Source organism: Brassica rapa, chromosome A06, assembly GCF_000309985.2.
Source record: "Brassica rapa cultivar Chiifu-401-42 chromosome A06, CAAS_Brap_v3.01, whole genome shotgun sequence".
Classification (NCBI taxonomy): Eukaryota; Viridiplantae; Streptophyta; class Magnoliopsida; order Brassicales; family Brassicaceae; genus Brassica; species Brassica rapa.
The window spans coordinates 24,963,755-24,988,939 of record NC_024800.2 but is presented as its reverse complement, the minus strand read 5'-3'; the positions used below and the strand labels follow the sequence as shown (position 1 = coordinate 24,988,939).

At 32.9% G+C, this 25,185-nt stretch overlaps 4 protein-coding genes across 9 annotated transcripts; 2 read left to right on the top strand and 2 right to left on the bottom strand.

Moving 5' to 3' along the window:
- The first annotated feature begins 514 nt into the window (after positions 1 to 514).
- LOC103875194 (chlorophyll a-b binding protein 2.4, chloroplastic) lies at positions 515 to 1,637 on the top strand. The gene is made up of 2 exons (XM_009153680.3): positions 515 to 766; positions 863 to 1,637. Exons 1-2 carry the CDS (start codon positions 618 to 620, stop codon positions 1,512 to 1,514), a joined length of 801 nt encoding a protein of 266 aa, XP_009151928.1. The 5' UTR covers positions 515 to 617; the 3' UTR covers positions 1,515 to 1,637.
- LOC103875195 (zinc finger CCCH domain-containing protein 41) lies at positions 1,387 to 6,119 on the bottom strand. Of its 4 annotated transcripts, none has more exons than XM_009153683.3 (6): positions 5,653 to 6,119; positions 4,737 to 5,451; positions 3,493 to 4,635; positions 2,808 to 3,125; positions 2,169 to 2,721; positions 1,387 to 2,020 (listed from the first exon to the last, which is right to left on the bottom strand). In XM_009153683.3, the coding sequence occupies exons 2-5, from the start codon at positions 5,397 to 5,399 to the stop codon at positions 2,197 to 2,199; spliced, it is 2,649 nt and encodes an 882-aa protein (XP_009151931.1). In that variant the 5' UTR covers positions 5,400 to 5,451; positions 5,653 to 6,119; the 3' UTR covers positions 1,387 to 2,020; positions 2,169 to 2,196. The 4 variants fall into 4 exon arrangements, with proteins under 4 accessions (XP_009151931.1, XP_009151930.1, XP_009151929.1 ...); XM_009153682.3 differs by having other exon boundaries at positions 1,387 to 2,017; positions 5,653 to 6,118; XM_009153681.3 differs by having other exon boundaries at positions 1,411 to 2,721; positions 5,653 to 6,115.
- Positions 6,120 to 7,643: 1,524 nt separating this feature from the next.
- Positions 7,644 to 10,498, bottom strand: LOC103875193 (transcription factor MYB118). 3 transcript variants are annotated; one of them, XM_033273993.1, is made up of 4 exons: positions 9,382 to 10,498; positions 9,148 to 9,292; positions 8,251 to 8,566; positions 7,644 to 8,163 (listed from the first exon to the last, which is right to left on the bottom strand). In XM_033273993.1, the coding sequence occupies exons 1-4, from the start codon at positions 10,083 to 10,085 to the stop codon at positions 7,976 to 7,978; spliced, it is 1,353 nt and encodes a 450-aa protein (XP_033129884.1). In that variant the 5' UTR covers positions 10,086 to 10,498; the 3' UTR covers positions 7,644 to 7,975. The 3 variants fall into 3 exon arrangements, with proteins under 3 accessions (XP_033129884.1, XP_033129883.1, XP_009151926.1); XM_033273992.1 differs by having other exon boundaries at positions 7,644 to 8,566; positions 9,382 to 10,495; XM_009153678.3 differs by having other exon boundaries at positions 7,644 to 8,566; positions 9,148 to 9,274; positions 9,382 to 10,492.
- A 6,387-nt stretch (positions 10,499 to 16,885) lies between these two features.
- Positions 16,886 to 21,942, top strand: LOC103875192 (transcription factor MYB21). Its single transcript, XM_009153677.3, has 3 exons — positions 16,886 to 19,573; positions 20,080 to 20,209; positions 21,280 to 21,942. Exons 1-3 carry the CDS (start codon positions 19,417 to 19,419, stop codon positions 21,689 to 21,691), a joined length of 699 nt encoding a protein of 232 aa, XP_009151925.2. The 5' UTR covers positions 16,886 to 19,416; the 3' UTR covers positions 21,692 to 21,942.
- Positions 21,943 to 25,185: the final 3,243 nt, after the last annotated feature.

Below are 25,185 nucleotides of genomic sequence, written 5' to 3'. Positions count from 1 at the left end.
TACAACAAAGCATGAATACAACAGACGTGTCGAATCAAATGATCTTGTAGTTGAAAATAGGTTTTTGATCACAATAGATATCCATAAGACCGAAAACGAAGATATATAAAGTTAGCAAATCACAATAAGTTAAATAGTATTATTACTTTTCCAATTCAAATTCTTCTTAAAAATTATTTGTTGCTAGTTATATTTCATGTAATGTATTAAACTGTGTTTGATATTAGTAAAATTTTAATCGTTTGCCGAAATAAATTATTTTGTATTAATCAAAATATTAATGTTGTTCTTATCATCGCAATCGCAAGCATAGCCTATAGGAAGTGAGAGAAATCGCTGTGTTGGAGCACTATCCAGTATCCACTATTGGCATAAGATTTTTCCACTCCTTCGTGGCATAACCATAGCCTCTAGCAATCTCCTTCACAATGTGAATCTACTCTGTGGAAATCTAAAACCAACCAATCAGAACTCGCTGACGTGTCCATTAGCCAAGCCCCCTCAAGCTGAACACCTTCGGATCTCTATTATAAAATCAACAAGAACACCAACAACAACATCTCATCTCATCTTTGCTTCATTTGTGTTTCTGTTTGGAGTTGATATAATATATAAGAATGGCTACGTCAGCAATCCAGCACTCCTCTTTCGCCGGCCAAACGGCCCTGAAGCCCTCCAACGATCTCCTCCGCAAAGTAGGAGCTTCGAACGGCGGTGGCCGCGTCGTCATGCGTCGTACCGTCAAGTCTACTCCTCAGAGCATCTGGTTCTTACTCCAATCTTTTCGCTTCCTCAGTTTTGATTTTAATTAATCACACCAAAAACATATAAATATTTCAACACTGCAAACATATTGTGACAGGTACGGACCAGACCGTCCCAAGTACTTAGGACCATTCTCGGAGAACACACCATCGTACCTAACCGGAGAATACCCCGGAGACTACGGTTGGGACACAGCCGGTCTCTCAGCTGACCCAGAAACATTCGCAAAGAACCGTGAGCTCGAAGTAATCCACAGCAGATGGGCAATGCTAGGAGCATTAGGCTGCACCTTCCCAGAGATTCTCTCCAAAAACGGTGTCAAATTTGGTGAAGCCGTGTGGTTCAAGGCAGGTTCTCAGATCTTCTCAGAAGGAGGGCTTGATTACCTCGGGAACCCTAACTTGATCCACGCGCAAAGCATTTTAGCTATCTGGGCTTCTCAAGTTGTGTTGATGGGTTTGATTGAAGGGTACAGAATCGGAGGTGGACCTCTTGGTGAAGGCCTTGACCCGCTTTACCCGGGTGGGGCGTTTGACCCGTTGAACTTAGCCGAGGATCCGGAGGCGTTTTCGGAATTGAAGGTGAAGGAGCTCAAGAACGGTCGTCTTGCAATGTTCTCGATGTTTGGATTCTTTGTCCAAGCTATTGTTACTGGTAAAGGTCCGATAGAGAATCTGTTCGATCATGTTGCGGACCCTGTGGCTAACAATGCGTGGGCTTACGCCACCAACTTCGTTCCCGGAAAATAGAACTGGATCAGACAAATTTGTGTGTTTTATCTTTAAAATTTAGTGCATGGACATATTTGGTCTGTTGGTTTAATGTTCTTGGATTGGTGAAAGAAATTCTCAAGCCTTCTTTTGTGTCATTAATCTAGAAATGTGTTACTATCCAAATCCATCGAGTTTCAATCTCATTGTTCTACAATTGGTCTTTGATAAATGTTAAAACTAGAACAAATAATATAGTTCCAAGATTCCGATCCTAGCAAACAATAATGATATAAATCTAGCTAACAAAACATTGCGTAAATTTCCAAGATGCTTTGCCGTTTGTAGATTCCACACTATTTTTCGTCTCAACTAAAGCAGTCTCCAAGTACACATGTGTATATACAACAGAAGTCGAACTGTTATAGAAACTAAGAACTGAAAACCAAAGACCAAACCACTGTTCTTGGAAGGCCAAATGTAACAATACACTTGTTTCTTGTCTTGTCTTTTTCTCTTTTTCCCTTTTTCTTTTTCACATTCTACTATCCAAAAAAAGGCGAAAAACTTAGATATAATTTTGCTACCAACAAATATTAACGTCTCACGAATTGGCTAAAAAGCCTAAAACGGAGAGAAGATCACTAATGCCAGATTCAACAAACAAAGATTATGTTTCTCACAAAATATTACCTCACTGACAAGAATCTTCTTCCCCAACTTAACCATTTATCTGTTCTTCATCAGTTTCAGACACTGCAACCGCTTCAGAAGCTCCTTCGATGGACTCGCTGTTACTTTTACTGTTGCCATTATCGCTTTCCTTGGTCTCTCGTTCATCCAACGTCTTGTCGTCTCCAGAGACATTTGTGTTCTCTAGTTCTTCTGTAGACGAGGCTTTGACTTCATCTTTTGGTTTTGGGTCATTAGAGACAGAAGCAGTGCACTTGTTTTTGCTGCTAAGGTGGTCACCAGTAACAGAGAGATTATTGTTGTTGTTGCTATGATTATTCTCTCTGTTGCTTGGACGTGTTACCCACTTGAGCTGCAACGTGTGTTCTTTCCAGCATTTCGCGTTAGCAAATGCTTTCTCTGCTGCGCTGCGTTTCACAAATGTGATACAAACTGCACGGTTTTCTTTATCTGTTTCATCCTGATCCTTGCCACTATCAATCGATGCACTGTCTTCGAGTTCCACTTTTGAGATTTCGCCATAAGATGAAAAATGTTCCTTTAAGACAGCAACCTGGAAGTAAAACAATAGTTCAAAAAATCGGTAAGTGATAAGAACGTTCTGACATTCATAAAGTAAAACAAAGAAAGGAGACATACATCAGCTAACCCGGTTGGCAAAGGAGGAACAACTTTGATGGTAGTCGGGCGGTTGTCCAACTTATACCTATTCACCATAGGAGTGTTCAAACTTGTGGTGAACGGATACGGTCTTTGCTTTAAGTGTTTCGGATCGGGAGATGGCGTTTCAGTGCTTATTTTAGCAGAATAAAGTGGTTTCTGGATAGGCACTTTCTTCTTATCTGCGGATGACTCTGTATTTGGTGATGGGACTGCAGCACCGGAGTTAGAGGCCGTGTCTACTTTAACACGCTTAGCATCGGGTTCGTCTGCTTCCTCTCCCTTGACAACCGTACCCTGAGAAGATTTTAAGCAAGATGATATGAATGTTGTCCAAGTAAATAATTTCAACTCCATTCTACGTGGTGTGAAGTACGACAGGGTCAAAAAATATGTTTAGTGTATCAATTCATTAGCTGAAACATCCTAGAGCAGAAATAATAAATATATGACGACACACGTATGTCCACACATATCTCTGTGTGAAACAAAACTCAGGTCTGCATTTGTCTAGCAATTTACACTTCTTTCCCAAAGACGCCCTTAAGATTCAAATCCTCTACTTAGGCTTAACTTCCTAGTGACTGCTAAATTGTAATTTCTTTCATAAGGTATCAACGGGATTAAAAACAAAATGGAAAGGGATTTAGTTTCTTGTACGTACTTGTTTTTCAAGCATCGCCAACTTTTTGCGGAACTCTTCACGCTTCTGCTCCAGCATTTCCTGCTTTTTCCGAAGTGTCTCCTTCAACCGCTCAAGATCGTCTGCTTTTTTCTGCTGAAGCGGCGTAACCTTGGGACCACTTGCGAAACCCACAGGCTTAGGCTGTTCAGATGATGATGGAGCGCCACAGCCGTGGAAGGCAGGACCCTTTGCAGTGGAAGTTACATGGTTGCTTTTCGATGCTGCAGCAATAGGCAGTTGGCTCTGCCCTCCGGAAGCAGTCATAACACGACCCTTCACAGAAGCACCATTGCCAGTGGAGAGGACATTATCAGGTATACTATCTCTATTTGCCCACCAAAGCTTGATAAAGCGGTTACCCATCACAGCATCAGGTGCCTTCAGAGCAGATTCAGCCTCTTCGCGTTTTGAGAATTGAACAAATGCTCGTTCACTATTTATTGGGATGTGAATGTCAATAACTTTCCCAAATTTCTGAAAATGGGCAAGAATGAGGTCCTTTCTGTTGATCTCGTGGGGAACACCGTTGACAAATAGAGTCCGCATTGCCTTTTGCATTGCTTTTCTTGTGTTGTTCATCGCATCACTTGAAGTATTTGATGAACCAACAACTTTTGAGACACTTTCACCAACGTGGTTTTGTTTGCCGTGTCGAGATGAATTGATTGAAACCTCCTTCAGTTGATCTTCAAAACCAGCTGATGAATTTAATCCTGCATCAGTTTTTGCATGACGCGTTCTTCCCCAAACCGGTTGACTTTTGCTTCTTGAGTCCCGAATACCACCCGCATTTTCAGGGCCATCTTGGTTATTGTCATCCAGTGGAGCTACATTCTCATCAATCCCATGAGAACTTAGTGCAGGCAATGCCCCTGACGTTTCACCGGCACTGTTATTCCACAAAGGTTGATCAGGATCGTAAAAATCAGTTCCACCTGCACTAGGATATGCATCACCATAACCCATACCATCAACAGCCATTCCACCCTCATTAGTCTTCCCATGAGCTCCTTTGGTATTCATGAAATTAGCACTTCCAAACTGTGCAGGCACTGGTTTAGACGAAGTTGCCATATGAGGTGCACCAGGGCCAGAAACGGGAAGGTTGAACTGTGATAGACTCTGCACAAATGGGAAATGAAGGAAAATCACTCAGACAAGCATACACAAGAGTTTCCCGGATAAATCCAATGACCAGAAAATTGTAATTCAAGAAAACAAACCTGAACATCGTCAACAACAATACGATTCATTCCATGCTCCATGGGACACATATCCCCTCTGAGGCAGAACCCACGCTCCTCAAAGTCTCTGCATCGCTGCCGAGGAATACCCATGTTAAGTGCCGCATTCAAGGGCGGTCTTAGAGAGCCTTGCATATGATGGAAAGCATCCAAACCACCATTTGGAACTCCATTAAGCATTCCAAAAGGAGGCCACGGCGCGCTCTGAGCAGCTGAAACACCAGCTAGTCCCCTCGCTCCAAACATGCCGGGGACCATATGAGGCGAGAGATCAACAGGATTAAACCTAGAATCACGCTGACCCCAAGAACCATAATTGCCTCTACCTCTACCATGACCAGCGTCCCTTGAAAACATTGGATTCGATCTTGCTCTCTGACTATCAAACTGCACACGCTGAGGCCGCTTCTCATGTTCACCAAACGTATTCCCATTCTCAAAATTTCTATAGTTTTTCCTGTACGGCCTTGCCTGATCAGAAGAGCCTTGTTCCAAAGACTGAGACCTCGTCTCTTCTTCTTTCCTCCGGTGCTTATGGTTACGATCATCGTCCTCCTCCTCGCTGATCTCATGCTCCTCCTCAGGATCACTCATACAATCAGACGAAGATAACACGCGTTCCCTCGGAGAAGAAAGCTCCATAGATAAACTTATATAACGCAGAGCTTCTCGTCTCTCACTCTCATACAACACACTGATACAGTTTGATGTTCATCAGATTCTTGAGAAATATACAAAACGAATCCCTAACAATCTAAACGTGTGCAATCAATGCATCATCTCTCTCGAGATTCAACAAACAACTGAACAATTAAGCTTAGGGTTTAAACGAACCTAGCGAGCTACGGAGATTAAGATTCGAAAAAATATCTTCGAAAGGGAAAACAAATCTTACAGATTCTCTTTTGATTACTTTACAGAAGATGATGACTCTGTCGCTCTTCTTCACGAGAAAGAAAAAAAAAACGGATTCAGCTCCGATGACCTAAATCAAAAACAATGGATGGACATCTTGGCGGAGGGATCGTCAATGAAGACTAAATCCGCGGCGGAGATTACTTTCCGGACGAAGGATTGCAAAGAGAAACTTCAGAATCGCGTCTCCGATAGCGACTGCTCTCGTCGTTAGGGTTTGAAGAGCTGCTTAGAGAGAGAGAGAGAGAGAGAAGCTAGGCCGGGAATTTGGATTTGCTACCCATCAAGAGTTCCTCAAATTTACAGAACGGTCCAATATTTCTGTTTATTTCTGTTTGCCTACCCTAATTTCCTTAAATGACAAACAAACACACATTTGATTATTTGTAAATTACAATAAAAATAGTAGCAGTTTCTTTTTAGCAACAAATAGTTGCTGTTATTTTTTTTATTCAATATAGTAGCAGTTATATTTTTGTTTTCTTAAGCCCCAAAATATTACATCAAATTTTGGAATCTGTAAAAAGTCAAATTTTCTCATCACTTAAAAACTATTTTTTTTTTAATGTTTCCTTAACTAGTAAAGATGATTTATTCAAATTTTGACAAAATTAACTTCTGGAAGCTGTAAAAAAAAACACTAGGTGTTCTTTATAGAGCATTAAAATGATATTGTTTTAATCTTTTTTGTTTTGTTCATGCGTCTAGTTATAGCTTTGGCTTATTCATGCTTCTAGTTATAGCTTTGGCTTCGCAAACAGTTGATGCAAGTGCATAATAATAGAACGTTTTTTTGGGATAGTTCACGGGAGCCGGATGCAGTGACAAGCTAGCCACATTTTTCAATGTGGTCGATTTAGTTTTGACCAACTATATATCATAGAGATCACACAAACTAATTTTGTGATATATTATAAATTTCAACACAATTTTTTTCATTAAACATTTTAGGGGTCAAATAACCCTCTTTCAGTTTGCCATTTGTTGTTTAAACTAAATGGTTATATCTAAATGAGTATTTCAAATATCATCAAAATATCTTCTTTATTAAAATAAAATCATATAAATTTTCATGTTTGATTTTTAAGTTGGGTCATCTTATACATGCAATATTTTATACATTTATTAAATGGTTATGTTAAAAATACTGCAAAATCAATTTTTATTTAAAAAAGAACAGTCGATGCCCATGGCGAGGGAATCAAACACCAAGCTTAAAAAAAATAGAAACTTTAACTAACTAATTACATCTAGAAAAATTCACTATGGTGACCCTAAATATTTTTTTTATCACAAACATAGATCCATAAGATTAACTAATCTAAACTTAAAGTTTTGATTTGAAGGGTAGGATTTTGGATTTTTTTTAAATAAATAAATACTAAAAATTTAAATAAAAATTTTTAAAATATTTTCAAAAATAATTTTTTGAATTTCAGAATAATGTTTTTAAAAATATGAAAACTTTCGAATTCTAAAAGGTAATCTTCAAAAATAATAATAATAAAATTTATAAAAATGATAAAATTTATAAAACAGATCAAAAAAATTTCATGTACGCCAAAATGGAAACCATCTATATAATTTTAACTGTCATAAATATATTTTAATTTTTCTAACAAAATAGAAAACACATAAAATAAATTAAAAGTGTATTTCATCTTTACAAGGAGTTCAAATTTAGTAAACTATATATATATACACACTTCTATACTTAAATAATATTATCAACATATTTTCAATCATTCCAAAAAACAATAATAAAGTTTTAAAATCAAAAATACATATATATATATATTTTTTTTAAGTATAGAAGTGTGTATATATATATATATGTGTGTGTGTGTGTGTGTGTGTGTTTTACTGAATTATAATTTTATATAAAAATAATAACGTACTTTAGAAGCATAGTCCAAAGCTAGTACTTTTAAAGTATTTTGATATAATTTATATGAGTATTCTAATGTTTTGAATACTCATTTATTTCGTGACAAAAAAGAAAAATAATAATTTATTTAATAAATTGTTATTTTTTTAAAGAGATTTGAAATTGGAAATCAATAAATGAGATTCTCTAATAATTCAACGTCGTATTGTTTGGAAATTTTATTACTCTATAAAATATGTATAATCTTTGTTGAACAAAAGATTAAGAATCTAAGAAACTGAACAAAAAAAAAATTATTAGACCACAATATATATTATATGTTCAATTCTTCCATTAAAATGCACAAACTTAATTTCATATAGCATATTATACATATAGATATAATAAAGTTTGGATACATTATATTGTAGTCTAATTAGAGACGACCATGAGAAATCAACTCTAGCAAAGCAATCTCGTTCATCATAACTTCATCGCATCCATGCATTACCATCCAACTATCTGTCATCGATTCATCAAACTCGGCGGTTAAACCACTTCCCGGCCTAGCCGTCGAACCAGAGGTAGACGTAACAGCTGATGAAGACGTATCATTTCCATCATCTAAACCCAAGTTCATCACACCATCAATGATATACTTACATTCATTGCTCTTGTCATAGTCCGAAGCTGCAATAATTACAACTTTACCTTTACTTCTCATATTTTTTGCACTAACTTTTATGTTTGCATTTGCGTCAAAGGTTGCATTGGTCCTTAGAGTATCATCATTGTAGGTAACAGACCTAATGTAGTTTTGAAGAGTGCTGCTACACATTGCAAGGGAAGTTTTGTCTTTTCCCTTAGACCTCCTTGATTGTTGTCGGCGTTTAGTCGCATTCCAGTGGTTCTTGATTGTATTTTCAGTACGTCCAGGGAGTTTCCGAGTGATCTCAGCCCATTTGTTCCCAAGCTCTTTGTGGGCAGAAATAAGTATCCTATCCTCTTCTTCACTCCAACCATCTTTCTGTAATATAAAAAGTCTTATGCTTTAATATATATTTTGAAAATTTTGTCTACGTTTGTGAGTTATAATGAGAGAATATAAGTGAAAATCAATTTAGTTTGAATGCTTACCAATTAAGAACTACTTGTCTATAACAAGAAGATAAAATGCTTTAAATAAATTTCATAGACATATATGTATTTACAAAAAAATCAAAGTATTCATGCATGATATACCATCATAAAATAGTCAATATTAAACAAATTCAATTGGATATTTTTCACTAGCCAGTTATATAAGATGGATTTATGTTAATATATGTGCATATGTGTGTATTGCCACTGTGATGTATATACATAACAAGATATCATTTTATAAGTAAACCATAAAATACTTTCTTAAGACATGGTTATATATGTACTATGATACATTGTCAATTTGAATAATCTGAATGGCATAATGAAATATAAATGTGTGTCATGGATAAGAGATATAGTGACATGTAAATATATGGTTAAACACACATTAAAGATCATATACACAATGATACCACATGATCTGTAGATAGATGTATATTATTAAAAATCTAAGAAGAAGGTAACCTTGATATCAGGACGTAGATGATTATGCCATCTTTCTCTACACTGCTTTCCAACTCGTCCTGGTAGCATTTTGGCAATATGAGACCATTTTTTAGTTCCATGGTGCTCCACTAATTGTACCAGTAACCTTAGAATCATCAAAAATCTTATATATTAAATCAGCATAATTATAATAATAAGATAATATATAATCTTACAAGCTAGAATTCCATAAAACAAAGGTTTAATATTTACCTATCTTCACCAGAAGTCCATTGTCCTTTGATGATGCTAGCTTTTTTCACGGGTTTGCATCCTCTTCTCATTTGGAATCTCTTATTCCTTTGATCGGTCTTTATCAGTATTTGATTATTTTGACGTTGATTCATGACAGCATCTTCGTTTGGGCTCAAAAGACACATTGGTTTCGGCGCATTGTATAGATTTGAGTCAGCCATGGCTAGATTGAATAGTGGCTCGTATCCAAAGATGATTCCTTGAGGGTTATCATTTCCCCACATCGTAATTTCACTTGGGGCATGTAAAATGTTGGGTAAATCCTTGGGTGGTGACGATGTGTTATAGACCAAATGAAAGATATCTGGTTTAATGGATATGCCTTGAAGGTATACCTCAAAAGTTCCAATGCATGGAGAAGGAGTGATGCCTTTAAATATATCAAAATGATATGGGGGAATATTTAGATTTGGAATATGATCAGAAGTAGTGTTTGAGATTTTTGATGTTAGATTCTCATGATAAAGATCAGGACTGAGGTTTATGATAGACGTGAGATGTGATCTATCGAGATTAACCTGAAAAGGTTTATGATGCATGTTTTGTAGACATGAAACATTGCCGGTAAGAGATGGATGAAAATCTTTTAGGGGGAGATTTTCATCATAGAGAACAGCTGCGAGGAATGGGTAATGCATTTTGATCATTGACTCAAACTCCATACGATACGATGACTAAGAAGAAGTTAAGAAAACAAACAAAAAACAGAATATGAAGTAATTAATTGCACTTGAATTAAAGAAGAAATAAGGTTGTAAAAGCCATGACTTTGAAGAGCGTTGCATTTAAAAGATACATCTCAAGAAACTAATGGTTAATTGAATTGAAATTCAAGATTGATGATGTAATCAAGGAAGATGAATAGATGGGAGAAACAAAGCTACGAGTAGAGTTTATAAATAGGAGTAGTTGTAAAGAGTGGTGAGGTAAAGATCTAGCTTTTGATAACTTATTTTTTTTTAAATAATTATTTTTAAATGAAATTTGGTAGTTTAAGGATAGAATAGTCATTACAATTCATCATGTAATAATCATGAAGTAGTTATAAGGTAGTTTTGTAACTTTGTAATGTTGTGTAGTACTTTTAAGCATGTTTAGACACGTGTTGAACATGTAAAGCATCATCTTTTCTCTTAGTTGTGTGAATATTTTTGGTATTGTTGCAATGTCAATCTAACGGTCTAAAATAAAGTGTGGGGTCCTCGAATGTTCTCTGTAAATAAAGTAGGTCCCACAATATTTAAATCCAAAACATTGACTACTAAGTCAAAAATAATTAAAAAAACAACTAAATTTTATGTGAAATAATTATTCAAATATATTTTTGGCTTATAATATTTATTTATTATCATATTGATTTTTTTTTAACTATTATTTTCATGGATATGTTTATGTCTTATAAAACCATATATTGGAATTATGTATATGATATAATACTATATAGTAAATTTTATTACCATAAATATTTTGGCGGGAATATATTCAAAAATTGTTCAACTGATGTAAAACAATATTTAAAAAAAGCCATAATTTTAATATTAAATTAAATATATTTAATATAAGATATATATTTTAGAGAAATTTTAAAATATATATTAAATGGAAATTCTGTTTATGTTACAAATTAAAAACTATTGTACAATTTGAAAATTACAGCTTGGAATCACACTAGAAGCCAAATTAAAATGTTGAATAACAATTTTGTAACCGACTAGGATAGGCTTTGAACCAATGACATTCATACCAAAACAAATACGCCACTGAATCTCATTACTTTAATCTTTTTACATAAGTTTTATTACTTTAGTTTTTTATTTCTTAATAAATTATAAGTAGTAAAAAATTCACAATACATACAAATAAAACTAAGTAAAGTAAGTGAATATAAAATATTGATCTCAGCAAGTAATCAGACTGAAAAGTTACTTTTAGCGTGTGGCATAGCCTGGAATTAGAAATTTGTATGCCTTTGCATGATTTCCACTTGTATCTAAATAAGTCTTAGATCCAGCTTAAAATTTGGCTGAAAAACGGCATGTTTGATACTTCCCTTCAACCACCCAAGAAAACAATACGCAATCCACAAAGTTTCCAGACCTTTTACATGAAAGGAAGATTTAAAATAGATTAGCTATTTAGAATGCTGTTTACATGAAATTATTGTAAAAGGTTTTTGGGCTATAAGATCTGTAACTATGTTAATTCAAGTTATTTTAAGGGTTAATATGCAAGTTGGTCTACATGTAGACATACTTTTAACATATTAATTGACAATTATATATTTTCTGTTTGAAACGTACTTTCACTTTATAAATTGACTTTTGTGCTCTTTAACTAAACTATTCAGTTTTTATTTTTTGTTATTTCTTTCTCTATTTTGAATAAAAAATATCTATAGACACTTCTTACATGTGACACATTTTGATTACACTAAGAGACATTTTTTGACTTTCTATTACACATATAGACACTTCTTACATGTGACACACTTTGTTGTGGGACAGCAACAAATTATGGACAATTTTGCCCATAATAAAAACGACACTTGTGGACACTCAAGTAATATGTGGATGGGTAAGTTATGGACGGGTGATGGGTGATTTGTGGACGGGTGATGCGTGGTTGGGTTATTTATGGATGGATGATGTGTGGATGAGTGTTGAGTAATATGTGGACATGCGATGTTAATGTGTTTATAGTAGATAACATGGACAAACTCTCTGTTTTGATTCTATAAAACTATACAATACATGGACATGGACTCATGTTACTAAAATTATACCACAAAACATGGACAAGGTACCTATTATCAAAACCCTCACCAAAAGAAAAAAAAAAGAGATTTTGTCCATATCTAACTTTTTTGTTTTGATAAGACAAATTGTGGACTGGTACAAAGCCAATACAAATGTTTTTGATACAAATGGTACTTGTCACTGCCAAGAACTTGTAAGAGATACCATTGATTTGCATAGAAACTCATCGGTTTTTCTTATTCTTCTCTTTCGTATGGACCTCTTGAGATTCATTACAAAAGATAATATTGAATTTCTCATTTTACTAAAAATCCCACTAACCAACGATTTGAACGACTTTCTCCATAGATTTAGTCTCACTACCAACGAGAGTGAAGCGGTGGGCACGTCTCCAACACGAGAAAGAGATGATATTGTGAGTATGAGCAGAGAGAAAACTCGAAGAAGTGTTTACCTTATGTCCGAGAGTAATAGATCTTGCATGTGAGAGATTTTTGATCTAAGGGATCTGCGCTTCGTCATGATGTGGATGTATGCAAATTTGATTACAGCTGAATTTAGATCCCGAGATGATAAATGGAATCAAAGGAATATTGTTCATGTCCATAACTAGTTTATAATTAATTTATAATTCTGTTAAGACGTTCATGTCCACAACTAATTTACAATTTTGTTATCCACGCTTTGCTCTCCACATCCACATTTAGTTTTGTTTACACATTAATATTTTCATAATATATATATATATATATATATGAAAATAGATCTTAAAAGATAGATAATTTTATATATAGTTTATTACGATAATTATTTTTGTTTAATATATTTTAGAACTTGAGATAAAAGTAAATGAAAACATAAAGTAGAAAAAAAAATGAAATAAGAAGAGGAAAGAGATTATCTTTAGTTTAAGGTTATTAGAGTTTTTTTGACAAATAAAAATGTGTATCAAGTGATAAGTGTCTTGTAGTGTAATTGAAAAGCGAGAAAGTGTCTCTAGATGTAAAAAATTCATTATATACAAGAAAATGCCACTGGAATATTTAATAAATCTTTTTTTTATTAATGAATTTTTGTAAATTGATTATTAGCTAAAAAACAGTAACAGTAATTTAAGAAGATCTTCCTAGAAAATTTAAAACCAAATAGGATAATTCAATTAACATAATTTATCATTAACCTTATATGAAATCTAACTTCCCTCACTTTGCATTCCCTAAAACAATAATAATTTTGATAGCTTATTATTGTACGACACCGCCAGAGTTTGTATTCTATTCATGCTGAGCTTTTTTTTTTGTTTCTAAAATTGTTGGTTCTCTAATGGGGTTATTTTTGAAAAAACCAAAAAAAAACTAAAATTAGTTTTTAAGAGAGAGAGTAGAGAGAGATAGGAAGAAAGAAGGGGATAGAGAATAAGATTTTAGTCATTTTGTGAATTTTGTTTTTTTTTTCTAGCTACTAGATGCAATTTCTTTTATCTAATTCTCTTTAACTAGGGACAAACAACTTTATATATGATATTTTGTGATACTCAGAAAAATCTACACCTTCTCTAAATTAAAATAATCTCTATACACACATTTAAACTAAATATTGTTTTTAAATCATAGATAGCCTTAACTACTTTGTATATTTGTGCTTACCTATATATTTTCTCAAATGATTCATTTATATTTCTCTATCATCTGATTTTGTAAAATTATCAAGGGATCTACAAATATATTATTAATAATTAATTAATAAAAATCATAAATTCACCACACAAATTTATTTTGATATTCATTTACTAAATTTAAAATAAAATATTTTTTAAAATTTATATAGTTATATTTTCATTATTTATTAGTAATAAATAAAAATAAAAGTCATATAAAAGAATCATTTATATAATATATCAATATCTTATTTTATGTATATTTTCATATAAATAATAGTTCAATGTGAATCCAGTATGATAATTGTTGAAAAGTATTAAAAATATAGCACCAGATTTTTAATAATATATAAAAAAAATTACTATAAATTATCATAAAATTTTGATCAAAAAAATTATAAATTCATTTATGCGGATGTACGGTCATATTCTAAAAAAAAAGTGATACAATTGACCATTTACATGACAAAATAAAATTATTCTATATGAACTATAACATAATTATGTTTATAAATTGCATATTAAACAATCATTTAATATGAATAAATTTTAAAAATCTATGTTATCATTTAGACAAATAAATATTTATTTATTACAAAGTAAAACAAAAACACCCGCTCGGGCGAGTGGGTCAAGCTCTAGTTTTACTTAAACCATTACACTAATTAACTTTTGAAATGAATAATCTTAAAACTATATTATTTTATTAATATGATATAAATATAGGGATTTTACCGAATTCTGAGATGTGTATGGTCTTTTTACTTCATAGTAAGCATAGATGTGCTTCCTATAATTATAATAATTAGATATTTATATTATATTAATATTTAAAGTCTGATATCACTATTTTATTATGTTTGATTAATAGATATTTATAAAATAATTAATTATTATTATTTTAATCATGGGGATTTCAAAGATTTTTTAGGCTCAAATACTAATCTCACGAGCCCTTACATCCGAATACGCAACTAATTCATCAATATAGAACAATTAGGTGGCCGAAAAGAATCAAACTTTGGGTGGAAGCTCCAGCTGAAACCCTTTTACCACTAATCCAAAACCACTTAGTTATTAAAATTAAATATCTAATTTGTTCCAAACATGGTCAATTGTTCTTGTCAATAGAATTAAATATCTAATTATATACACAATTGGCCAAGTTGGAACATGTTGGAACATGTGGTTGTAGTTGATTCATGCAACAATCTTATTGGATTCTTGGCTAACCTTGTCCCATAAACGCACTTTTTATCCCAAATTTTTTTTTTGTAATTGTATACGCCACATTATCATATATGTGGTATGTATATATATATTTTTAAAATAACTGCTACTACAAATTTCTTGACATTATTTAACCTAATTTTTCTTCCACTAACCTAACTCAGTGTGAAATAAAATATTTAGCAAGAAAAAATATTTAAACACTTTTATTTTGGTTGATAAAATTTAGTTGTTGGGATCACATTCACATGCGTGGGTTCCTTCGTATCTTAAGGTCCCCTACACACATCTAATTGATGATCTTGTGCTTGTCACTCTTTATTGCCACTCGTATAAATGAAGCTTAAGCAACTTGACACTGCCATTAAACCCCATAAGCGTTGTTGTTTTTTCGTACTTCCATTAAACCTTCCTTGACGTAACATAAAGCAATCCATTAGTAAAGTGCATATGACGCGCTTATACGGGAAGTAATTAAGCAAAGAGTTGTCTCCACCCAATTAAATCGCAGCCACAGAAAACTAGAAATGGCTTTTCTTAAAAATGGCTTAAGACTACTTAAACTTTTGGATTATACGCCAAATCAAGTGTCCTCTCAAATATGGAATGTTTTTAACTATGCTTTAACGAAGAGATTTCGACCACTCTTGTTAATCTAAATAATTTAATCTTTCTAATGGATCTCCAAACTTCATCAGAAATTGGAGTTATGAATTATACTAGCTTATCTAAAAAGTAATCTATGAAAGAATGTCTACAGATGATTTCCTATAAAAATGTGTATTTATTGATTTTATGAATATACAATCGTAATGCTCCAAAAATTATCAGAAAGTAAGTGAATACAAGAGTTACGTTACAATTGGAGTTACATTTATGTTTTAGGTTTCATAAGTGTGTTTTTTTTGTTTTTAATTAATTTTTTCACCACCTTTTTTATATTAAAAAAACGTTGATAATTGCATGCTATGGTGCATAAAAAGAACATGGATGTGGAAACAAAAGCAAGTATGAGCTAATCAAATTGTGAAGGGTCTTTCTCTTGGCTAATTTGGATGTTAAATTTTTTATTAAGTTAGGAATTAGTCACTTGTCACTTTTAAGATAAGTGGATTTTAATTTGGTTAGGGATTAGAGTGAGTGAACTTTTCGAGAGTCAAATCTTATTGTCTCTATCTCTCTGTACCTTCTTCTGTTCTTATAGTTTATGTACTAATAAAGTATCCCTTCAGTAACCTATAGCTAATTAAACTATGTAAAAATGGTAAACAAAACAAGAAAAATTTAACGTCACGATCTATTAAAGGTGATATCGATTTCCTTATGGGAGATGCTTGCAAAAGCATACGGCCAATCATTCAGTTGTCAAAGTACATAGGGAATTTATTCTACCAATTAATTACCGAGTTATACCATCAAATATTATTTGGCAACGGGGATTTGCAGGGTGTGTGGATGTACGATAATAATGTTAACTTGTAAAAACGACAAGGAATCCTGCAAGGAAAATTTTGAATGTCGAGGCTTGTGCATGAGGACGGAAAGGAATACGTGTAGAGATACAAGTCTAAAACGGAACGGCATGGTCTAAGTTGTGTATTATCTCAAAATTTACCAATTTTGGCTGACTTGGATTTAATTTATAGTGCGTCATATCGGCTTCTTTTTTTTTTAACTTTTTGCAGTCTCTAGAAACAGAATAGCTTCATAGCAGATTCTGATTCAATTTTTGTTGTAACCAAACTTTTATTTATTGAACGCATGGGCAAAGTCAGAAAATTTATTCTTTGGGTGCATTACTAAATTAAAAAAAAACATTTAAAAGAATTGAACTTGGAAACTGTGGGTGCACAATTTGATCATTACCAATTTAGCTAACATTTCGATTGGTTTTAGGATTAAAATTGTAAAGTTTATTATTTTTGTGGGTGCAATATTTACAAGGTGGCTTCGCCCTGACTGAATAACATTTATAATTTAGCTAAAAAAAGTTTAGATTTATGCATCTTGCATATGCATCTTATATTTTTGGTATTCTTGGAGCAGATACACAAGTTATTTGAACTATTTGGACGTGGAAAGCAACCAGAGGAGATAGTTTGCAAAATTTGGATTCAAGGAGGCACGTACGTAGTAGCCAGCGCTGTTGACAACTTGGAACACATTCACACAGAGCGGCCTAGTCTAGCAGTCTTAACCAAGGCTGATATCCCCCTCCTTCAGATGATCACATTCGACCATGAGGCATAGCGGTTTTCACCAACAGTTTTACCTTAACCGCAAGAGGAAGGACAATGTAGCAGCTGGAGCTAGCGGCCTGTCCTGAAGACGTCTCGAAAACTCATAGCGGTCCAGATAGCGGCCAAATGCAAAGGCCGCTACAACACCTGCACACATGGTCTCCTCCTAGCGATTGATCTATGGCCGCTACTACTTTTATTAAATCTAGTAGATTTTGAGTTTCTAGCCATTTGATATAAATAGAAGTTGTCTTTAATGACTAATAACATATTTTTATCTACTGTATTAACCTAAAACCTCTTGGATCTTTTTGTGTTTATACAATTTCTACTTTCTCTCTTGTGTTTACTTGTGATTATCTCCTTTATAAGCTTGGTTATGGTTCAAGTTATCATGAGTTTATGATTTTTGAGTACACCTCTTGAATCTTTGGGCTATATAGATTTAGGATGATCAGTGAAGAGTTAAGGTTTTTAGTGTTAGATTTGTTTGTTTCTATACATGCTAAGTGTTCTTAATGCTAGTTTAGACTCGGTCACTCTCATCTAGATTCTAAGATATTTTATGCAATGAAAATGTTTCTCAAAATAGGTCGATGAATTTAGTTTTTGCTCTAGCACATTTAACCAAAGGAATTTGATATTATGATTGCTAGAAATAATAGGATTTATAGATGGTTAGTAGACTTAATTCAACTGCATGTTTGATTGTATAGCTAGACCAAAGAAATTTGATGTTTAATGCTTGACAATATATGGGTTTCTATCATGGAAATGAATTAATCTATCTTAGTGTTTTAGATTTATGAAAGCCTGTTGATTGTTTGCTTGGTTGTTTGCTTGGTACCTTGACTTGGAACTAATCTTTAAAAATTATCGAATTCCCATTGGTTCATCTTATAAGTAATTGATTGAAAGCCATTTACTTTACTAATCTTTACTCGTTCTTGTTTGACTAGACAGTCTAGTTACTTGGTTACTTATAAACACTTTGATTGTGTTTAGATTAAAACATGTCTTGATTAGAATCATCTTAGATTTATTTGACACCTCTTTTATGCTACAACAACTATTGAGCTTGGAATTAGGCTACAAAAAAATGTTCATTGCATATCATGTATCCTTCAAGCCGGGATGTAAACGATGTAAAAACCAAGACTTAGAAACCGAGTCAGAAATCAAGCTAACGCTTAAATTCAACTTAGTTGGTTTGGTTCTCTATATATCTAAAAGGTGAAAAAACCAATCATACTACCAAAATTCTTAGAAAATTGGACATATATTTAAGATTGTCACTTTGAAAATAAAGCGATGGTTTTTGTTACATAACTATCTTCTTAAAGTTTATATAAACACAATCTGTTTTTTCAGCTTGTAGACAATCGTTTTACATAAAAAAGGTTGCCTTAGTTTTTGTTTATTTAAAAATTAGATTTATTTGTGAACTAAATTGTATGTTTTCACGACGAAACCAAGAGACTAAGATGAGACTTACAACTAGATAAAAATAAATAAAATAATACTTACACATATAACGTGAGTTATGCAAGTAAAATAAATGAATTGACATAAATCAATGTCTTACGATCGGTCCTAAGCGTAACCACTAAATAAAGATCATATATGACCCATTGACGGCCTTCTTTTTTATTGGGTGATATCATATACATATCCAAACTTATACATTTACATCAACAAACATGTGTATATCTGTGAACTAAACGACACATGAATCATCATGATGAATTCATCAAATACTCTTCAATCTTCAAGATATACATACGGGCATGGATGACGAAACTATGTTATTGTATATTGTTAGGTCGTGAAAGGTGTTATACATAGTCACATGTGTTACTATATCCTAACAATTACAAAGTTTATTATATGATGATTTTTAAAACTTTAAGCTAATGACCCTACATGATTAATTAAGAATTTGGATTAAGGTTTGCTAATCACGCGGTGAATTTAGTCTCTATAAAAGCAGTTGCTCACCTTCCACAACCTTCAATATCAACTCACCACAACCTTCTCTCTTACTCGTCACTCTTTCTTTTATATTCCTCTCCATCTAGCTATAAGTTATAAATTAATAAATAAGAATAAAATGGACAAAAGAGGAGGAATATGTAGTGGAGGTTCGGGATCATCAGGAGAAACAGAGGTGAGAAAGGGACCGTGGACGATGGAAGAAGATCTTATTCTTATCAACTATATCGCCAACCACGGCGATGGCGTTTGGAACACTCTCGCCAAATCTGCAGGTTCATTTAATTTCCTCTTAAAGAATTTCAATTTATAATTAATCACCAATATGTATGTGTATATATAGATTTATCTTACGTTGTATTTTAATATATAAACTAGGGTTTCTACATAACTTGCATAGGTATCATACAAGAGTAACAATCTTGTATCACTCATATACCAATTTTTTTTTTTAATCTTCTATAGTTATTATCTACACCTATGAAGCACAATTGCTATCTATATCATCAATTCTTTGGTAAAAACGATAACTGTTTTGTTAATATGTTCTTTCCTTGTTAAAATTTGATCTAAATTAAAGGAAACCTCCAAAGACGTTTTTGCGTAAATGTTCTTATAGGCCTAGGGATAAATGAAAATTATGTAAGACAAGTTACATATAAGTATTCTAATAATAAACAGTATTTTAGTGATCCATGATTTATATAAATACACATCTGTGGATATGCAAGTACGTATGAAACAATATTTGACTATGATGATTTATTAAATAAACGTTTAGGTCTAAAACGCACCGGGAAAAGTTGCCGGCTCCGGTGGCTGAACTATCTCCGCCCTGACGTACGACGTGGAAACATCACGCCGGAGGAGCAACTTATCATCATGGAACTTCATGCTAAGTGGGGAAACAGGTAAGTTTTAATTAACATAAATGACTATATACAAATACATGACATACACTATGTGTAACAAAAGAACAAAGGCAAAATTTTCTAACTTTCTTTCTCAAACAAAGATACTCGAACTTTGAATCGTTTATATACTCTTGAGGCTATATATAGCCACGTAGATCTTTGAAAAGACAATAAAGCAACACATTTAGTGATTAAAGCAACAAAAACGTTCAATTCCTTTGTGACAATCTTTGATCGAAGTTTTTTCTTGGCCGTCAGTTCTCATTTCCTGCACATGTCGAATTTTCCAAGCCACTAACATTAGACCTCGTGCATGTTTATCAAAACAACATGAAAACCTCGTGCGTATTTTCATATGATTTATAAAGTACATAATTTCCGTAATTATTCAAGTTGATTTCCCACGTTTCTGAAAGATTTACGCGGCTCTATTTATTTCCTTGTCTGTTTGTTTATCCAATTTCTATTTCTATTTGTTTTGTACGTAAAGAGCTGGGAAATTATGCCCAAGATTAAAAGGTACAGATTGTCTGCATTTTTAAGTAAGTACAATTTAGTTTATCGTTTCATGGGAAGATACCTCCTTCTGGTATACTAATTACGGATATGAGTATGAGCCTATTAGGTATGTCAGCCTGATTATACTAAAATTTTCATAATTCATGATGTAGACAATTTATTCATAAGATAGCAAGCTTTTACTAAATCAGAGAATTACACTTTATAGACCCTTTTAACAAACAAATAAACAAAAAAAATTAAAGTAACGCTTTTACCAAAAGGATAAGGGATAAAAAAAATTTAACAAACTTTATAAGGCTTGAAAAAGATCCAAACATAGTACATGTGAACAAAAGTATAAAGTCTCCTGACAACAAGAAAAGGCATAATTGAAATAGACGCAAACCTTAATGTTTTGGATTCATCTAGACGTACTTGGTTTGTCGCAGTCACGGATTAGACCGCTAACCCCACAACAATCATGAGCTCATCATCTTAGTTATCCTTATATTAAATAATAAATACTTATCTCATAAATAAATTAACACTTTAATATATATGATCAGGTGGTCAAAAATCGCTAAACACCTTCCAGGAAGAACCGACAACGAGATCAAAAATTTCTGGAGGACAAGAATACAAAAATACATCAAACAAACCGATGTAGCAGCAACTGCAACGTCGTCCGTTGGATCTCAGAGTTCAGAAATCAATGATCACGCTGCAAGCACGTCGGCCCATAATGTCTTTTGTGCACAAGACCAGGCGATGGATACTTATTCTCCTACAACAACGTCGTATCAACATACCAATATGGAATTCAACTATGGTAACTACTCTGCGCCTGTGGCTCCGGTGACTACGGCTGCGACGACAGCAGATTATCCGGTACCGATGACCGTTGATGATCAAACTGGTGAAAACTATTGGGGCATGGATGATATCTGGTCATCAATGCATTTACTCAATGGTAATTGATTAACAACGATCGCTCGGAAAACAAGATATGGAATATTACTTTGAGATTTGTGATTTTTAGTACTGTGATTAGTACGTGACATGTATATGGTTTTTGCCTCGACGTTTCGAGGTTTGGGGATATACTTTTTATATAATATCAATAATCATAATCCTTGATATATATTTTGAACTTTATTGCAACCCGTTGGATGTTATACATAAATAAAACTGGAAGGGGTCATTTATTTCCTGGCCTTATATTTGTACTAGTTGAATAATTTGTCGTAGGAATGTTTGTGTCATGTATAAATGATAACACTAACTAGTTTTTGCATATGATTTGTATATTCCAATACAAACGTTTGTTTATTTGTTCTCTGTTCCACTTCCATAGTGTAATGTATTTTGGAGGTTTTATCACATCTTACTCGACTATTAAAAACGTCCAAGCTTATACCTGACTGATACAGCTATGAGCTATCCGTTAACCAATAAACGATAACTACATTTGAATGAATAGTAATTAACATATTCGTACAATTAATATATAGTTAAAAAATAAAATAATACATAGTTATTTTCTAACTTTAAAACAGATACACATGAGTTAGGCGTGTCTATACATATACATGTGGACCGATGCATTTACATATCACATGACACAAGCATATGGAACCTTATTTCACCAATAGCAAGAAGACAAGTGTCACAGCTGAAAATAGATAGCTTTTGTACAGTTCACGATGCCTTTATTCAACAATTTTTATCCATTTTTGGGCATCGCCATTCAACATGCAGAACCCGACGTAAGCCTAACTCCATTAACTAAAACCACAATCTTCAAGACGAAGATATCGACTTTATCTTTTATTTTATTTTCGTTGTCAAAGGAAGAAATAGACTGTTTAAATAAATAGAGAATCTATAAAATGGTTCTTTATCACTGATTTGCATCCATGCGTCAAAATCCGTAAATATTTACATCTAAAAAGGTACAAACATGGGATGAACATGTATGGAATATAAGATTCGACGAGCCTAGAAACGTAAAGAGTAATTGAGCCGTAAGTGTATATATATATATATATTGATATGATAATAAAGCAAGTATGAATATTGATGTGTAAACCAAGTTGTCTTAAGTTCAGTGGCAATTCGTCTTGGCCACCTAGCCGTGCCATTTAGATCGTGTCCGCCCGAATGTAAAATTTTGTGAGATAAAATTTTGGGCCTATAAAGTTTTTGGATCTCCACGGTTATAAAAATGAGTATTGATGTGTAGATTTATTATCTGCATACATCGGATAGAATAGTTGGTCAATGGACATGAAGTTAGGTTGGGAAGTGCAAGCACTATTGCAAGACGGCAAAAGCATTTAAGCTTTACCGAACTTCTTAACTTTAAGTCTTTAGCCAACGACACATTTTGTCCGAATGAAGCATGTGTAGAGGATAAATCCAAGCTACACTTTCTCTTCTCTATGCATTGGCTAGAATGGGAATAATTGATAATTCATTTGTTTTTCGACGGATATATATAAGAAATTATGTAAAGATATTTAAGAAAATAGCAGGTGCCGATATAGCGTCTTCGTTTTCGGGGTAAATTATAAAAAGTGGAAAAACTATTTTCATGTTTTATATAAAAATCATGAAAAATAACGGCGTTAAAAACAAAACTGAACAAAAATAAATTGTGCATGAAAAAAAAGCAAGGTAATGTACCAACTACCAAGTGAATGCATTATTTTCTCAGAAAAAAATGCATTATATTTTCCGGTCTCGTCTTTACATCGATCCTCATTCTTTTTCTTTCTTTCTTTTATTGCTAAGACATCAATCCTCATTCAAACTCTAAAGATTTATTTTATGGTTTTAAACGTATTATTGCTAAACCATAAGTGAAAGACATATTGGTCACTAGCTCTCGGAATATCAAAGAATCAAGTTCTGAGTTATGCATGATGATTTGTTATTGGATTAGTTTTTAGATCGAATATCTTATTGATTCAAATGCCGTAAGATAACTTACACGATCGAATTGATGCATATAACATGGAACTGATTTCACCCTCAATAGCTAAAGTAAACGGATGTAGTAGGTCATGTCATAGATTTGCTATATTATGTGTATTTTAATTTGTGGTATAAGATTATAACATGTTTTCTCAAAACTAAGTTTTTTCTTCTGATTTATCTTGTCTTATTCTTAAGACATCTCAGATCAATCTACAGCGTCTCAGTTATATCCAGATTCCATGCTAATTATATTTGTGATGAAACTTGATACTTATATTAGATAATTAGCTTGAATTTTGAATTTAAAAAGAATAGCAAATTTTTTTTACTAGGCCAACGCGTTTATGTGGAGATTGCCAACTTCCCATGTGAATTATAAAGGAAAAATCACATGGCGAGTCGGTCACAAACATAAATTAAAGTGGCTTAGAATTTACAAATATAATAGACGTGGAAGTATTGGGTTTTACTATCTTCTCTTTTATCTTTGTTCATTTATCTGCTTGGAGTATTGTTCTTGTATGCCTTTGCTGTACTTTCCATATATAGCATAAACCAGTTTCTTCCCGTCTCGATGAATTTGACATATTTTAACTATATTTATACAGAGTTAATGTTGAGGTCGGCTCATCTATCATAAATGATTTTGGTTATTATGAGTTATTGATACTATTAGATAAGCTTCAATTAATGATTTAATCACTTACATAAAAAGGACAACATAACTGGTTTGTACTTCTTGTTAGTTGCCTCAAGATTTTTCTTTATGAGATGTTCGGCCCTCCTCGATATATTCCGGTGATGTTTGTCTAAATAGTATCAACTACATTACTTACATAGTTACATTACAAGTAGTTTCAATATTGTCGCAAACAATACTGACTAATAAGTTGCATCATTATTTCTTCGTCATCATAACGTGCTATTCCCAAGTTAATCGTAAAATTCTGTGACTACTTAGCAACCACATTTTTACATGTAATCTCAATCAGTGGCAGACCCAGATTGATTTTAAACATGGGTCAAAACTAAATGTTTTAAATCTTAGATAAAGATAAATGTAAAATAGGGTGTCACGCGGACTTGAACTATGGCTAGACAACCTCCAATGAAGGTTTTTTAATCAGAATCCCACTATTAAAAATAAAGAAATAAAAAAAGAAAAATGGAGAAAGAGTGAAGAAAGTTTCTAAAAGAAGGGTTTTTAGACCATGTTTATTGAAGGGTTCTTTGGAAGTATTAAGGGATTGAGAATTGCATAAGAAAACCAAATTGGTAATATTATAAAATTCATCAGTAAGTTAAAATTTCAGATTGTAGTTATACAAAAAAGTCAAAAGTTTATTTCATTATTTTTTCATATTTAAGTCGGATCAGGAAATAATAATAAGTTTAATTTTTAATCTCACATTATTTTAATTGTTGATTAAGTTTGAAATTAGTCATTACATATTTTGTTTTTATATGATATTTTGTGATCGTTTTGGGTTTTC